The 17,858-nt window shown below is 39.7% G+C and overlaps 1 protein-coding gene across 1 annotated transcript; it reads right to left on the bottom strand.

The window, feature by feature from the left end:
* Positions 1-3,934: 3,934 nt before the first annotated feature.
* LOC143736343 (vitellogenin-like) lies at positions 3,935-16,577 on the bottom strand. The gene is made up of 32 exons (XM_077227080.1): positions 16,458-16,577; positions 16,195-16,271; positions 16,039-16,092; positions 15,172-15,220; positions 11,215-11,334; positions 10,331-10,340; positions 10,096-10,247; positions 9,736-9,987; positions 9,500-9,661; positions 9,261-9,409; positions 9,035-9,185; positions 8,795-8,952; positions 8,540-8,705; positions 8,330-8,455; positions 7,982-8,200; positions 7,674-7,891; positions 7,501-7,598; positions 7,257-7,381; positions 7,070-7,171; positions 6,842-6,961; positions 6,548-6,734; positions 6,358-6,460; positions 6,085-6,270; positions 5,862-5,973; positions 5,563-5,752; positions 5,217-5,485; positions 5,080-5,124; positions 4,918-4,995; positions 4,605-4,811; positions 4,377-4,519; positions 4,140-4,278; positions 3,935-4,060 (listed from the first exon to the last, which is right to left on the bottom strand). Exons 1-32 carry the CDS (start codon positions 16,575-16,577, stop codon positions 3,935-3,937), a joined length of 4,413 nt encoding a protein of 1,470 aa, XP_077083195.1.
* Positions 16,578-17,858: the final 1,281 nt, after the last annotated feature.

Genomic DNA, 17,858 nt, shown 5'->3' on the forward strand with positions numbered 1-17,858 from the left:
GAATTAGAGGCGATACTCGAGATGGGGGTAATAGAAGAATCCCACAGTAATTGGGCGAGCCCGATAGTTTTAGTACCTAAAACGGACGGCTCAGTTCGGTTTTGCGTGGATTACCGCAGGGTTAATGCCGTATCGAAATTCGATGCTTATCCAATGCCCCGGATTGACGAACTGCTTGATCGGCTCGGCACTGCTCGTTTTTATTCGACGCTGGATTTAACTAAAGGATATTGGCAGATCCCCTTATCGCCTATATCTAAAGAAAAAACAGCCTTTACGACGCCGTTCGGATTACACCAATTCGTTACACTTCCGTTTGGGTTGTTCGGGGCTCCAGCCACCTTCCAGCGTCTCATGGACAGGATACTCCGGCCGCATGCTGCATATGCCGCTGCCTATCTGGATGATATCATCATTTATAGTAATGACTGGCAGCGCCATATGGAGCATGTGCGCGCGGTTCTAGGAGCGCTGAGACTGGCTGGGCTAACGGCCAACCCAAAGAAGTGTGCGGATGGGCGGGTAGAGGTCAGGTATCTGGGATTCCACTTGGGTGACGGGCAAGTGCGTCCCCAAATTGATAAGACAGCAGCCGTTGCAACATGCCCGAGACCCAAGACCAAAAAGGAGGTGAGACAGTTCCTGGGGCTGGCGGGATATTATAGAAGGTTTGTGCCTAATTATTCGGACCTTGCCAGCCCGCTGACTGATCTCACTAAAAAGGAGTCACCAGATCCGATTCAGTGGACAGAGCAGTGCCAGCAGGCTTTCACCCAGGTAAAGGCTGCTCTATGTGGGGGGCCGCTACTACAAGCTCCTGATTTTTCCCTCCCCTTTTTGTTACAGACCGACGCGTCGGACAGGGGGCTGGGAGCAGTCCTGTCCCAGGAGATGGAGGGAGAGGAACGGCCGGTGCTGTACATTAGTCGCAAGCTCTCAAAGAGAGAGACTAAGTACAGCACCATTGAGAAGGAATGTTTGGCCATCAGGTGGGCCGTCCTCACCCTCCGTTATTATCTCCTGGGACGGGAATTCACCCTCTGTTCGGACCACGCACCCCTCCAATGGCTCCACCGCATGAAGGATACCAACGCGCGGATCACCCGTTGGTATCTAGCCTTACAACCTTTTAAGTTCCAGGTGGTCCACAGGCCGGGTGCACAGATGGCTGTGGCTGACTTCCTCTCCAGGAGGGGGGGGGGGGGGGGAGGGGGGAGGCTGCAGGCCGGACGGCTCCCCGGCCTGAGTCGGGCGGTGGGGGTATGTGGCAAGGGGGGAGTGGTTCAGCGAAGTCTGTGACGGGAGAGAGGATCGGGAGACAGGTGCGGCGTAAGTGGGTTAAGTGTGAATGACAAACACCTGTGTCTTGTTTCAGTAATTGGCGTGGGGAGACGGATAAAAGCCATGAGGAAACAAGAGAATGGGAGAGAGAGACCGGCAACGACTCGTGGGTGTACTGGACTGTGACGGGAGAAAGGAGAACGCTGAGAGCGAGAGACTTTTGAGTAGCGTCTGTTTTGTCCAGCGCGTGGTGCGCATCTTTTGTTTCTGTTTACGAATTTTGATTTAAATAAAAGACCCACAGTCATCTGAAGCCGACCCTGTCCTCTTCCTTCCCTTTGTCTGAACCTTTCATCTACTACACTCACGTTGTTTTCCAAAGACAGAAATTGATTGCAGTGGTCTGTATCTTAAACCTGCATTGATTGGTTACCTCCACTGTAACTGATTTCCTCACACAAATGTTAATGCTTTGATGTGAAAGCTAGAATGTCCACTAATGTGTTTATTTACAAAAAGGCATGAGTGGAGAAAAACAAGGCAATTTTATTTTTATAAAAATTTTCATAAAACTGCAATTTAAATATATTATTTCTATAGGTTATACAAAAAAGAACTAAATAAATAGGCTGAATAAGCTGATCAATAGCATGTAAACTGGTGGTATATGAAAGGTACACCCCTCTAAGGTCACAGAAATGGTTAGACCCAAGTCTTCAGCAGCCAATGACACTGACCCGTTCAAACTGATTTTTTAACGAGTATTTCGCGTGAAATACGCGTAAAATACGCGTTTAAATTCACGTGTTTCTGGCCCTCTTTGCCTTCGATACGCATCAACTGCGCCACGCTCTACGCCTCATTCGCACCGCAGGAATTTTTTTTTCGCGTAATCTTCGCGATCTACTTAAAATGCGTCCAAGATCGACTTGTCGACCGCGATCGACGGGTTGGTCACTCCGGGCCTAAACAGTCATGCCAATAAAGCCTTGATTCTATGACTATTTCAGTAGGCGCACTTATGGGAATTTTACAGGAAGTTCACTTTACAGGAATGTATCATATTAGGCTGCTAGTAATCAATAGGCTATATGGGGCCTATTTAATAATAATGATAACAATGCACTAATATACAATATTTAAAAAAAAAATCATTGAATGGATTTAAAAGGCTGTGGGATGGGATGGACTGAAAATGTTTTGTTGGAAAGGCGGGGCTTAGTGCACCTGACAATCATCGCCCTGACGCAGCCGAATGAAGCGCGAGTGAGAGAGACTTGCACGGGACCGGGAGAATTAACCCTAATTTTGTGTGCTATAGTGTGCGTCTATTACTGATTGTGAGTACCCGTTTTGATCAGTAGACAATCCTTGTTAATATAATAGTATTTATTTTCAAATGCACTATGGTATTTGTCCGCTGTTAGTCAGGATGAAGAGTGTGAGAACTAAGCTTGCGCGTTCGGTGCATTCACGAGCTGTGTTCACAATATAATATCGTTTGAGGATATCTTCAGCCTTTTCCATACCTGTTTATTTATGTTACTATGGTATTATACTTAATTCTTTGTTAGGTTCGTATGGGAGTACTGTATAGTGCGCTGTGTGATATTCATATGGACACTTTCGGTTTCAACGTGCCGATTATGTTTATTTAAACAATGACGGCGCCAAATTGCATCGTATTGGTCCAGTTTAGTTATGTATATTATAACATTATATAGTGTAATGCAATGTGATATATATTGTGATTCATTTTGGTATAACAGTCAAGTCATGTTATGCTGATTATTTCTTTATTTATGTTTTATTGTAGAACCACACACATACCTCACACAGACCAACGCATTCTCAGTGTACAATAAACCCCTTTGATTGAATCAGACTGTCCTGATCCATTCCTGTGTTTTGATCGACACACCAAGAGGAAGGCTAGAGACATTAGAACCACCTTAGAACACAATCCTAGATTAACTACTTAACATGTTTTCTTGTAGGCCTATATTATTTTATGTTCTTTTTACATTTACTGCCAATAAACTATTGAAATAAAATTAATTTACTAACAATATCCATTTCCGATATTCCCATGTTGCTATGGTCACGCAGGTTTGTTTAAACATTAAACTCATGGCCACAAGAAATACAGGTGATGTTTATTCCATCAAGAATCAAGAATTCATGGCCACAAGAAAAATATGTCCTTCCCTTTAACATAGGATCTTAAAGCCAAGACTACACATCACGTGGCCACAACATAAAAATGTTGTTGTTACTCGACAAAATGATCTTTTGGCCACGACATATCATGTTCCCACAAATTAATATGTCATGACCACAACAAAACTATGCAAACCGAACATGTCCCCTATGGGTGACCATATAATATATATACAAGTATATATACAAGTATATATATATATATATATGTATATGTTTCATAAATTAAATAATAAATTGTGAACCTTATTGTCAAGTATAAAAAAAAAACTTTTATGACTACTGAGTATTATTGTAAAATAAAATCAGCTTGCACAATTCTGACACTTGCATGGTATTTATTAACATCAGATTGCAGTACATTACATATATCACAAGAGTGGCAATGTATTCAATTAAACTGAATGTGAAACTGTAAAATGTAATTAATTTCTTATTCTTCCTTGAAATGTTTCTGGATCCAGGAGAGAATGTCCTCATCGATATGAATGGAAAGAGTTCCGTCTGGATTGATGGGAACAGCGACAGGGAGACGAATATCCATCCTTGACAGTGTCATCTAGAGCAGCAGGAACAAAAATAATTTGTTGAACTATTATATCTCTGTGAGAGTCATCATTTAACTAAAAAAAATTCACCTCTGGAATCCTAGCAATGACATTCAGGGATCTCTGAGTTGGCAAGGCTGCAGTCAGTTCAATCTCTTTCTCACTGTTCGTTGCACTTTCAAGTCTAAAGCCCGTCTGGAAAGCCGCCATAGGGATGTGCTTAGACAGCCTAATTGGGACGTAATACACAGATAATAACCATTAAATCTTCGACATTTTTTTTTACATTACTCCATATATTTGTCATTCAGTGTTGCTGAACATTACTTTTTGGCATATTTGGTGACAATTATTGGCAGCCTCTCCCATTCCAGCTCTAGACGTGCAGCAGGGAATTCGCCCAGGACACCGGCTTCAGCTTTAGCAGTGACTGCATACTCTTGGCATTCTTGACCCCAAGCAACCTTGGCCTGAAGGACATTTGTGTTCAAAGGACGGTATTGATGTCAATTATTTCACTTGAGAAATTAATTTCGATAATAGTTCCAGTCTTACAGTGACTTTGTGCTTGCTCAGCAGGGCACCATCAGCACAGATCTTCAGGTTGTCATTTTCAGCGATGGAGGTAAAAACTAGCTGCACTCTTGCTGTTGGCTTGTCAAAGTAAGCAGCAAGTTGGTAGCCCAGCAGCTTATGGTCAACTCTCACAGCACGGGCAATGACAGCAAAAACAGGTGGAAGAGCATTTCCGAGGAAATTAGCCTGAAAGCATAAACCATAATCAATTTCCAATAATAATCCAAAAGTGGATTTTAGTACAAAATGTCACCTTTAGGTTATATGGTATTAATGAAACTAATTGATTCACCTGTTTCTGGAGAGCCTCAAAGCTAGATGCAGTGCTTCCACTGCTTACTGCCTTTGAAGCACCATGGAGTGCCAAGAACTGCAAGCAAAAATAAGTTTTGTAATAAGTAATCGATATAATCTAAAATTATGTTATTAAAAATATGGTATTTTTAGTAGTTACCCGATCTTTGTGGAATTTCTTGAAGGGCTCCATGACGGTGACAGTCTAAAAATCCATATAAAATGATTCAGTGAAAAAATGTATTTATGACACAAATATTGGCTACCTAACAAATACGCTACATTCCACGTCCTCACCTTACTCATACGAGAGCTGGACATGGAGGAGCTTGAACTGCTGCTGCTGCTGCTGCTGCTGCTGCGGCTCCTGCGGCTGCTACTGCTGCTTTCAGAAGAGACGCGGACATTTTTGTCTTCAGTCTCCAGGATTTCCCTCAGTTTCAAAAGGAAGGCCTTTCCTTCAGGAGTCTCCTCATCAATGAGGCTGATTTGCTTAAGGAGCCTCTCAGCAGCTCTAGGACCAACTTGGACTTCAAGCTCAAGTCTTTCAACTGCAGGACCTTCCGCTAAAGCCAAAATGATAATTATTATTTTGTCTGAAAATATTTTAGTTTAATCAATGTAAACTTCTCCGAATGAATACCTCTTGCCACTGCAGCACGGGCTGAGTGCTGTCCAATTATGTAGAAGAGAGGAGAATTTCTGATAAAAGCAGCATTGTGAGAGTGCACCTCAACACACCCCTTGATTTCAATGTATGGGACAGCAAGACAGAGAGTCTTGTGAAATGGAGCAGCAGCTCTCACAGGAGTCTCATCTGGTATTTCAGAGGACTGAAAAGAATAATTAAATATTATAACAAGCCTTGCTATTTTAAAACTTTTAGCAAATTAATGCTCTGCATACTAACACATTTCCATCAAATGTGTGTTCAAAATGTACAGAATAATCAGCAGGAGTCTGTGAATTTTGCATGGCCACCTCTGGTACTAAGGGAACAATCCTCTCAGCGTTGGACTCTTCAATGTTTCTGACCACAGCAAGAGTCTCAAAGCTGTTGAAGTAAGAAAAAAATGGGTTACGTCTCACTTTCAGAAACCTTTTCAATTGTTTATGAATTGATTACAAAAAGTTTGCTTCACTGGTCTGACTAAGATTTCATTACCTCACATCAGCAATGTGTTCAGGAAGCTCAACAGGCAGAGCCTCCACCTTGTAGTTGCCCTTGAGAATGTCTGCTCTTGCAACCACTTTTCCAGGGACAATTGTACGGACCTTTCCTCGTGCCATAACAGCAGCTTGGATCAAGGCAGTGTTCACTCCCATTACAGCAAAGGTCTGGAGAGCAATACTGAAATAAGAATAAGGGAGATTGTTTGTAAAACTGTTGTTATGAACATTATATCGTATCTTCATGAATGTAGCTGCAAAAGTCTACCTTGGTCTAGCTTCAGCCTGCAGTTGAACATCAGTCTTCTTGAGCTGCTCAAAGGTCATATTCTCAATCTCCTCAGGGAGAGGAGGTGTAATGGTGGCCTTAACTAGAAGGATTAACAGAACAACATAAAACTTCGAAGTGACACCCTCATATCCAAGGAAAGATCAACATTTCTAAGAAAAAATCATACCATTGAGACTTGCAGCAGCGACAGCAGAAGTGTACAAACTGAGCTCCATGGGCAAACCAACTGCTGTTGGCAAGATACGACGCACTTCAGATGCAAGCAGGGGTTTGGCATACTGGAAGGCAACTCCTTCCTGCAAAGCTTTAAGGGCACGCTTCAACTGTTCACGTGGTTTGGGTCCAGTGACCATCTGGGGATGGTGTTTATTAGAAACTTTATTCTAGTTGTGAGAATTTTTTTTGAGACAGATCACAAATATTATGGTAATGAGAGAGAAGACAAAGTACAACACACTACCGGTATTGCTTCTTCAATGATGGTCTTGTCAATGTTGAAATAAGCCACTTCTTGTCCAAGTAATTTGATATAGGCGGAAGCCAATGGCTGATTGGTTGGCAAGGTCTTCCAGTTTGCGAGCTTGTGGAGTTAAAACAGAGAAGTCATATACATATGCCTATGTCATGCTTATAATATTAATTTTAAAAAAAAAACATTTTATAATACATTGGACAAAAAAAAACTTACAGCACTCAGGGTGCGCTTGATCTTTGTGATACGGTCAACACTTTCATCTGCAGCAGGAGATTTCAGAAGAGCCTCCTGGATTCCTTCAGTTCTCACTCCGATCTGTTTGAAAGGAGCAATTGAGTGAAAGCTGAAAATATTTTAAAACCATGAATCAGTTTTTTTTTAAACGCCTTGGTTGTCCCACCTCAAGAACATCTGCAGCAGCTCCAGCCAGGTAAGCACGTGCTTTAGCTATAACAGCTCTCGGCAGGATGGTGGCGGCATCATTGATCATGTAGGCACTACCAGCAGCTCCAATCATAAGAGGAGCTGCACCGGGGCAGAAGTAAGAATAAATGTAATGTGTCAGAAGAATTTTTGACACATTTTAAGAAACACACAAGACACCGTTAATTTTTTATCTCTCTTATAAAAATGGCTAGACTCACTATGATAGAAGTCCAGCTGAGTGGCTCTGCTGAAACGGAAGCTAAGCCTGTCCAGTTTGCGACTCATGAGCTTAATGGCAACATTAGCTGCACCCGCACTGAAATGGACAACCATGATTACCTCTGGCTTTTGGTCATTTTTGTAAAATATGTGAGAAATGATTTGTTCTTACACAGATGCCATATCCGGAGCAGTGATTCTGGTCAAGGACTTGATGTGGGAATAGGCAAAGCTTGCAACATGCATGTTAGTCTCAGTCTTCAAGGCACCAGCAAGATTGGAGACGAGAGCCACAGAGGGCTTGGACTCAAACAACACAATACAAGCAACCATACGCACTTCAGGGTGGAGAGCCCTGTCCAAAACAAGCTGCAGGGCCACTGGCTGAACCTGAGGCAGTAAAAAAGGTTTGTATATTATTGGAAGAAAATGTGTGAGTAAACTTTACAGTAATTGATTTCTACAGTGTTTGACACTTACCAGTTTGTGCTCTTTCTTGGCAATGTTCCTCAGGGCCAAGATGGCATCAACCTGGACTCTAAGAGGCAGAGAAGTAGGTGCAGTTTTCAGTCCAGGTAGGAGCTTCATGATGGTTTTAAGACTAGCAGGGTGACCAGCATTGCCCAGAACTTTCAGAGCCAAAGTGATTTCAGGAATGTCATTTTTAGAAATGGCCTTTGCAGCAATATCATGGATGGGCTGAGGAGTTTGAAGGACATACAGTTAGACAAATAATATAAATATTATTAGTAAGATAATATTTACTATAATAGAAAAATATTATAGTAAGTCCATTGCAGAAATGTATGGAGGTCTTGAGGTGTTTACCCTGAGGAGCTCAGCAGGGCAAGTGGGAACTGCAATGCAGTGTTTGGCAATCATGGAACCATATCCAAGCATGACGACTTCACGTAGAGCTGGGATTGTGGCAATTTTCTCGTGCATAGCCAAACTCTGTTCAGTAACATACAGAAATTATTCATTTGATTTTGGTAAGATTTGAAGAACAGCACTTTGAGTATAGTAAGATGTACCCACAGCTGTCAACTGGATGGTCTCCAAATCAGCAGTGACCATTTGCAGAGCAACCACAAGAGCCTGAATGAACTCAGGAATGGTAAGTTCACCAGCCTGAAACTTCTCCTTGATGAATTTTACAATAACTGGTGTGCCAACAGCAGGAAGAGCATCCAGAAGCCATCGCCTAAATGATTCATTGTTTTCAAAATATATTCATAATCAAAAATTTCCCTTGAACTATATTGCTATGAACTTATTGCTCAAACATTGTACCTGTAAACTGGTTTGTCTTTGAACTGAGCCCAGATGGCCTCAATATTCTCCAAGTTGGCAGCACGCAGGAGCTGGATGAGCTCAAGAAACTTAAGTGGAGCATCATAATGGACCATGGCCACATTGTTTTCAACAAGGTGCTTTAAGACCTCGATAATCTAGAGAGAGTAAGGGCAACACTCAGTTGATCATGGATCAAAGACTTGGAGACTGTTAAAGATTTTAAGTATTGAATCATACCTGGGCTGGCGCATCACTGATCTTCATGAGGTGCATGGGGGTCTGAAGAATTTCAGTTGAAAACTCATACTGGAGGGATCCACGAGCCAAGTAATCAGCTTTGATTCGAACAACAGGCGTCTTCTCAATCTCAACAAAAGTCAAGTTTTGTCTGAAAAAATATTTTATTTATTTAGTAATATTGTTACTTAATTTTTTAAGAGAAATCTCAGAGGATCAATCTTACTTTGCTTCCATCTGGGCAGCACCATGGATCTCATTGAAGGGTGAAAACTGATGCACTTCCTCAACTGTTGCTTCAGCGATCAGTACACCGGCGGCAGATGGTTTCATGATGTAGTTGTAAGATGCCGTTTCAATCAGACTCTTGCCTCTCTGTTAGGAGAAAGGTATGTGACCACTTGACTCTTGGCATTTTCATTATATTGAGTAAATATTTCATGTCTTTCTCGTCTTTTTCATTACCTTTGTGCATTCAGCACACCTCTCAGTGTACGCCAAACCGACATCCTTCATGATTCTCTCATGACAGTGGCTCAGATCCTTAGACTTGGTGACAATAATGTTGTTGGCCTTTGTATCCTCATTGATGACATAGTGGGTGTTGCACACTCCCTGAACTCCATCCTTGAAGGAAAAGTAAAAAAATTAGATTGCAGAACTCAAAAAAAGATCAAAAACATACTGGATCACTTTTTTACCTCTTGCAGCTCATAGATGTTCTGGGACTTCTTGAGGTTGAGCTGAAGGATGTTGAGGATTCCTCTGTGCAGGTTCAGTATTGTAGGGGAGACTCCTGCAGGGGCGAATACCTTTCCAACCACACCATTAGCATACTCAAACTTGATGGGAATCTGAAGCTGAGCAGTCAGAGCTGAGGTGAGCTTAGTGGAAGGAACAAATGGATCCTTGGGCCAAATGCCAGCATACTCGTGGAGTAGAGGATCCATAAGCTGAAAAGGAATATTTTCACTTTAAACAAGGGAATTGTTGATTTTAACAGTCAATGACTGCTAACGCAGTTTTGGTTTTTCCTTAGTGTTGAACATAATGGTCATTACCTTCATCATGAAGGTGTTCTCTGTCACGGCACTGAGGTGAACCTTGCTGCTGACTTTTATTCCTGCTCTGGCCAGACCTTCTTGAGGAAGACCACCCAAGAGCAGAGCCTCATACTTGTACACATAGGTCTTATCAGGGGCAAACTCGGGAACTGAAAATGGTAGAGTATTTCTATGGTTGAGTTTAAGCAAGTATGCAATTTACAAATGACCAAATTACAATTTTGTTACTTACCAAGGTTGATCTGTTGACATGCTAAAAGAAACAAATGATAGAATATGTTTTGAAAATGACTTAATTTAACTAATTTATTTTTTATGAGGTTCTAATTGACTTTCTTAAAGATAAATATTTTAAGAAAAGAGATACAGGAACTTCTTAAGTTTAAAACATTAAACTTACCCACAAGGGCTACAGTCAGGACAAGCACAACAGCTCTCATGGCTGATGGTTTGTGAAGAGCTACTCAGAGAATCAGATCTTTTATATTAGTTTATTGCTGACCAAGTACTATTTTTTAAATTAATTATTAACAGATGTCTTTAAACATAAAAGACTGTTGGGTCAACCTATCTGAACATCAATATCAATTAGAGGTTATGTTACCCTGTCCTGTCATGTCACCCTCAAGAGCAATGAACAATGTCAATTTTGTATTTGTCTTCATTTACCAGAAAGTTGATCAGGAAAATGTTTATTTGCCTAACTCTTATGTGTATAAATATACATAGCTCTGGAAAAAAAATCACGAGTGCACTGTAAAATGAACAGTTTCTCTGGATTTATGATTTATATGTATCTGTTTGAGTAAACTTTATATTTTTGATTTATTTGAAGAAAATGACAACTGGTCAAAATAACGAAAAAAGATGTTCTGTTTTCAGACCTCGAAGAAAACAAGTTTATATTCACTTTTAAACAACACAATTCTGTTTTAACTTAGGTGAGTTCAGAAATCAATATTTGGTGGACTAAGCCTGATTTCCATTCACTGCTTTCATGCTTCTTGGCATGCTCCCTATCAGTCAGTCACATTGCTGTTGGGTGACTATTTTACTCCTGGTGAAAAATTTAAAGCAGCTTGACTTTATTTGATGACTGGTGACCCTCTTGCTTACATTCAGGAGGTTATTAGTGGGTTTCAGGTCTGGAGATTGTGATGGCAATGAAGGGGTCTTGATCTGGTGGTCCTCCATCCACACCTTGATTGGCCTAGCTGTGTGGATTGGAGCATTGTCCTGCAAAAAAAAAAAAAACAATTCTTCAAGTATATATAAGGGCCATTCTACAAAATTGGTTTAAAGATCACACAGAAACTAAATTTTATGGAATAACACCCAAAAAAGTGTTTGGTAGTTATGATCCTTAAAGTTACCCACAGATTTTTAGACTTTTGAACACATTTACCTCAAAATGATGGGCCCTATCTAATCACCATAGGAATAATGTACATTCAGCCAGTTGTTCTCTCAAAATAAACCTACATGGGGAGGCTGCAGACCTGGAGCCGGCAGATATACGCCCCTGGCAGTTTTACGCCCCTAACAGTTTTACGCCCCTGTTGTTCCTGATGCGTCCAGTAGGGGGAGGCTGTACAGCGACACGAATTGAGTTATGTTAATCTTTCTTTCTTTTTTTTTTGTAAATTAATTTATTTTGTTTTGCAAATGAAAGAATACAAGACATTAACAGTGAGAAAGAGAAAAAAATAACAAGAGGGACATCAAAAGAGATTGAGGCTACACAAATCAATACAATTTTACATTTTGTCAATATAAAAGATTAAAGGTTCTTTACAACAGACTCAATGATATTATTTATTTTAGAAACCTTTGAGTTTAAAGGTTTTGACATTTTCTTAAAAGAAGTAAAAAGGGACTTTATATCAGAGGAGAATATTCTTAAATTCGGATCATTGAATGGTTCTGTCTTTATAAGGATGGATCTTGCCCAGAAGACAAAGTAATAATACCGTATAATCAAGATTTTTATCGTTAGAATGAAAATCTGACAAAAATGTTTAGATTCTGTCATTTGTGTTAAATAATCTGGGGCAACATTACAGTAGATATTGGAAATGTATGAACTTGTTTTTTTAGTCGATGGTGTGAACACACAAAAGACACATTTATAATAGGTATATGTATGTATACATGTATGTAAATCTCAAGTAAAGAGTTGAACTGCACACTCACTCAAATATTTGGATTATTTCCAACATCATTTCTTAAAATAGCTCACTGGTCTGGACTAAAATGTAGGGTATGTGCACTTATTGTGGGTTTTATCATACTCTGTCTTTACCAAATTCTTTTTAACTTGCATCTCATAAAGGTGTGTGTTTGCTTTAGCTATAAGAAAATGAAAATCTCTCTCTAAACTTATAAACACCCATCTTTTTTTTACGACTTACAAAATAAACTAGACAAAATAGACATACATGGACCTGGTTTTAATGTCATTTTCAATTTTCTCTGCACAGTCCATCATTGGTGTCCAAAAGAAATCAAAGTGGTTTGACACTTTTTTCACTTGTGCCGTTGTACTTTGAAGATCAGGAGGATCAAATTGAGGATCAAAAGATCAAATTGATGCAATCCACACACACCTGACATCAATTCTGCACACACACACACACACACACACACACACACACACACACACACACACACACACACACACACACACACACACACACACACACACACACACACACACACACACACACGATAAAATCACCATGGATGTCCTTTTTAAAATAGTTAAAGAAGAGGGGCAAACCATAGGGGAGTCATGGAATTTTAGAAAAGGGATAAATTGTGTTTGTCTTAATAAAATGCTGTGTAGGACACTGTTTTGTAGCTGTATGAGGACCAATAGATAATAGTACTACAGCTAATCAAGGATCCATATGATTACACGGTACTGAATGTCAAATGGGCTAAATTTGGTTGATATCTAGATGTAACTATAAATTTACAACAACATATTTCACTCAGTTATCCATATAAAAACCTACGGTGAATAGGCCTATAACTGCAGTAGGTCATATACTTGTCATAACATAGTTGATCCAACTGTGTATTTTTAAATTTTCAATTCACAAAAGCACATAGTCTTCTGTAGGCTGAGTGAAGAGAGTGAAGCCCAACTGAATAGCTACAGACTTTTTAATCCGTGCAGATCTACACTGTAACGTTTATATTTAAATGAATAAAAACAAAAACAAAATTTATGGACGGGTTATTAATGTGTAAGAGTCGATTTAATTAGGTTATTTCGCAGTATATCGGATGAGCCTGCGTTATCTGTTTTCAGAGGTTGTTATCTGGGAATAACATACCGCTGGATTTTTTAGACTTCCTGCTCAGCTACTGTTTGGACGCTCTCGCTTACTGCTCCGCGCTTTGCTCTATCGGTTTTATATTTTTATATTTTATCTCCTTTTATCACCTAATTTTAACTTCAACAAATCAGCACAGTGCTCTAATGCTTGGATTACAACAAAAAAGCAGAAATATTTTATTCGTCCAGCCTGCCACTGAAAGCTTACATTCAGGGGAAGAGAAAACACAACTGCCTACATTCATAAGGATAAGAAAATGCCTCTTCTGGAATCTACTTGCTGCTCTAACTGCCACAGAGTTTTACAAAGGATTGCAGTTCTTGAAACAAAGTTTATTGCGAGACCACCAAACCAGACGGAACACACAACCGAGCTTTGTCATGGACGCCCTCAGCATACAGCCGTTGAGTCTCATGAATCTAGTGTTCCTCGACAGGCTATACTGAGTGTAGAGAAACAAGCCGATCGACTTACAAATCGATGGCACAAACAGGGAGCGAGACCCAAAGGCACTCGAGACATCAGATTGTCACGAGAATCACATATTGCCGCAGTAGCATCCTCTACCCCAGATATGGCTCTGACAAGGATTGCAAACACTGGTCTCCTACCACCGCCTATACATCTTGAGAACAGATGTGAGGTATTAATGAATGAGGAATCCCGGAATTTGATGAATGTGATCGAACACAGACTGAATCAGCCTGTAGCAAACACTGATGCTAACTGGGGCTCAAGGTCCCAGATAGCAATGAGTCGGCGGACCACCGTCGGTTCTCCGGCGGCAGTAGAAGCGTCAGAATGGCGACATCGCAAACACGTTGGACGGCGCACCGCCGGCAGCAGCCGCTTTTTAAAAGCGGCAGCCGCCTTCACACCGCCTTCGTTAAGCGGCCGGCCCGCGGGCCAACCGCCGTTCCGCCGCCTTTATATTGAAGGCCGTCCTTCCGCGGCCCGCCGGAGGCAAACGCTATTTTCGAGCGCTCTGCCGCCGCTTATTCTGGCTATATATATTTTTTTTTATTTATAGCATGCAGTTTAGCAAGAATAATGATTGCTCAAACCAGACAAATTTACAATTGGCATTTTTATTCCACATTTCAAAGTACAGTAACTGTAATTTAAACAAGATATTTCAGATCACTGAAACATAACAGAAAAATAAATAAATCAATATACTAACATGCAGGTTTCCAATTCAATTTTGGTTAAACAGCCTTACAAGCAAATTACAACACTTACAATAAGTGTTCATATAAAAAGGACAGCTCTAGGGTAAAAAATTACCAGTAAACATTATGACAAGTAAAGAGGATATTTGATACCAAATAATGTGCAAGATACCAAATAAATAAAAGTATAACTACATTTACAAGCCATTTCTAACAATATGATAAGTGGGAGTAATTTATAGTAAAGCTCTGGAGTAGAATAGGCCATTATAACGGCAATGCTGACCTGTGGCACAAGGATTTACAAGCTTTATTTGAAAAAGAAAAAAAGAAAGTAATTTCCACAGTGAGTGAGTGTAGTCTGACACTTCTGACTTCTTTAGGGGTTTTGATTCTACTGACTGCAAGATAAAGAAAGGATTCCAGTTGTCAGTGATTCTGGGGTGTCAGTAGTCAGTCTAGTTTTAAGTGGTCGGCTGTGGGTCCCTCTCAGCTGTGCGGCGCCTTTTTCTGCCTTCACGGTCAGATGCTCCTTTCAGGTAACGCGTAACGTTAACCTGGACCGCCTCATCAGTGCATCCTGGGTTGCCGGGTCCTTCCGGATGGCTAATATAGAAAATACAGATCTGTCATTTAATTTGAATTGCATGAGGACAATAGGACATACACATCTACTTAAATCTAAAAAAAATATCCAACTTACTTTGAACAATGGTCTTCAGGAACATGTCTCTAAAACATGCTTTATCCCCTACACCAAGCTGAAAATCCAAAAAAGTGTTACAAATTACATTTCTCTGAAGCTTCTCATAAATAAATAAAAAATGTGAAAGGCTAAGGATTCAGACTGTAATATATGCAGTATACAATCTTAAATTTTACTTTATATCTAGGTCTACTACATGTACAGGTAGCCCCAGTGGGAATTAAACCGACAACCACAGGTGCTGTTTGCAAGTTGTGCCTAATTGCTCAGTGCAAGCAAACGTCTTCAACATTGTTTGTTGAACTTGTTTCACCTGCTCTTGAAGTAAGATTTTACAATTCGTATTTTTATATGTAATATTGTAGTGTTTATTATAAATGATTTATCTGTGCACTTCATTATTCTTTTAAAATTCATGTAGCCTTATAATCTTTAATCAAATACGTTACCCTTCCCTCCCCCCTCGAAACGACTTCTCTTCTCTTCCGGTCATGTGCTATGGTGCGAGGGCGTGGCAACTCCCCTCAAACCGTGCTATGAGCAGAGATGGAGAAGAGGAGCGCTAGAGTAAAACCCTGCCCTCCGTTCAATATACCGTTTCACTTTTAAATACGTCACAACACTGGAGAAAAGTCGTTTGTAACTTCTGGTTCATGCCGACATCAAATAGAAGCAATAGTTTCCAAGACAAAAAAACTTCACAAATAACATCACTTACTTGTACTCAAACTCTTGGCTCTGTGAAGTGGAGTCTGGATTACTGGGGAGAAACCTGGTTGCGAGAAAGAGGAAACAGAAATTTGAAAATCTAACAAATGGTATAGTTTAGTGGCAGGATCACAAATCCAGCATCACAGCAATAGATTTTACATACCAGTTCAGCATTTTTCTGGTTTTCTGGAATCGATGCATCTTTCTAGAGTTTTTTCTTTTCTTGAGACTTCCAAGATTCTAGAGAAGGGAATAATGAATGAAAGAGTCCGTTATCCACAATAAACAGAAAATAAATTACACAGATGAAATACAGGAAAATCAAATACACAAGTCACACCCATTTACCTGCTCCCTTCATGAACTTAAAATGATGTTTCTCCCAGGTGCTGTGTGGAGGTGTGCAGAGGATGGCTAAATTGTTGCCTTCGTCTTTTTGCTGAGGTTAAATGGGGGCCAATGGCACATGCTCTCGCTGAGCCACTCTTGCGGAACCACTGCAAATGGCAGATCCTCCTCGTTGATAAACTGAACAATGTGAACCATCTAAAATAGAAGAACATTTTGCATAAAGTACACTTTTTGATTAATTTCCAAGCAAAATCAATAACATTAAAATGCTCACCCCTTCAAAAAAACGAGTCATTTTCACAAGTGGATCAACAGAAAACCATGTTCAGACAAACACAATCATATACATATACACACACATATATACATATAAACACATATATACACATTATATATATATATATATATACATACATATACACACACATATATATATATATATATATATACACACACACACATATATATATATAAACACCAAAAGTTAAACTTTCTAGATGTAAAGCTTTCTTTCTAGATGTAAAGCATTGGCGATTTACTGTAGCTAGATACATTTCAACATGTCGAACATGCTTGAATTCAGTGAGTAAAAAAGGCGAAGTAGCATGTGTTAGCTAACACTGTAAGTCAAACTAGACTAGCAGCATGGTTGTCGAATCAAACAAAACATCATTATGTTTAGTTAGAAAACAACACAAGTTATACTGATCAGTCTTTCTTGTCGTAAAGATTTTGCTAACGTTACCATTCCCACGTGGGCGGGAGAATTGTCCTTCAGGATTTGGTTACGTAAGTTAGTTAATTATTCGACTGACCAATACTATCTTAAACCACATACTGTAGTACTCACACTGGCATAAACATACGTAAATATAGTTAAAAGAAGAAAAGAAAAAACTAACCCCAGGAAGAAACTAAGTAACGTTAGCCTAACTAACGTTAGCTATGTCAGAAACATGACGGAAACTTTGTAAACAAGGCTAACTTACTAGCTTGACTAGTAAGGCAAGAACATATTTGAAAAAGATGAACTAAAAATGTAAAAAATGAACATAATATTGCGTTACACAAAAAGGAAAAATGTACTTACTTTAAAGATCGTAGTCAATGACTAGATAGGATATCCTCTCCAAATACTGAAATCGTGTGACGAGTGGCCACTGTTGTGTTGGTAAATCTGCTTCCGTTTTTTAGGTAGTGCCCCTCTCGGCCGGTGGAGGTACTTCTCTGTTTGTGCTTTAATACTTTCTTAAACATTTGTACAGATGGCAAAACTCGCAATTGCAAATTAATCCCTTATACCTGTAAAAGGTCAAATAAATAAAAAAATCGAGCTTGTAAAAAAATGAAAGACATAAACGAAATTTCCTGGGGTGACAGAGAGACAAAATATTTCTAAATATTTCACTTTATCTTTCAGGTCAAAACAGGGATTTTCATGTTTATTATAAATATTACCATGGTTGCAAATTAATA

The sequence above is a fragment of the Siphateles boraxobius genome, unplaced genomic scaffold (assembly GCF_051911475.1).
Source record: "Siphateles boraxobius isolate OS27281-9 unplaced genomic scaffold, OSU_SipBor_1 13, whole genome shotgun sequence".
Classification (NCBI taxonomy): Eukaryota; Metazoa; Chordata; class Actinopteri; order Cypriniformes; family Leuciscidae; genus Siphateles; species Siphateles boraxobius.

What these genes read in the sequence shown, in the direction of transcription:
- LOC143736343 (XM_077227080.1), bottom strand. Translation starts at nt 16,577, where the DNA reads ATGGTTCACATTGTTCAGTTTATCAACGAGGAGGATCTGCCATTTGCA. An exon ending in AGCCAAGAGTTTGAGTACAA is followed by an intron (nt 15,221 to 16,038) that starts GTAAGTGATGTT and finishes TTTCTATATTAG; the next exon opens with CCATCCGGAAGGACCCGGCA. An exon ending in TCAGTGATGCGCCAGCCCAG is followed by an intron (nt 8,953 to 9,034) that starts GTATGATTCAAT and finishes TACTCTCTCTAG; the next exon opens with ATTATCGAGGTCTTAAAGCA.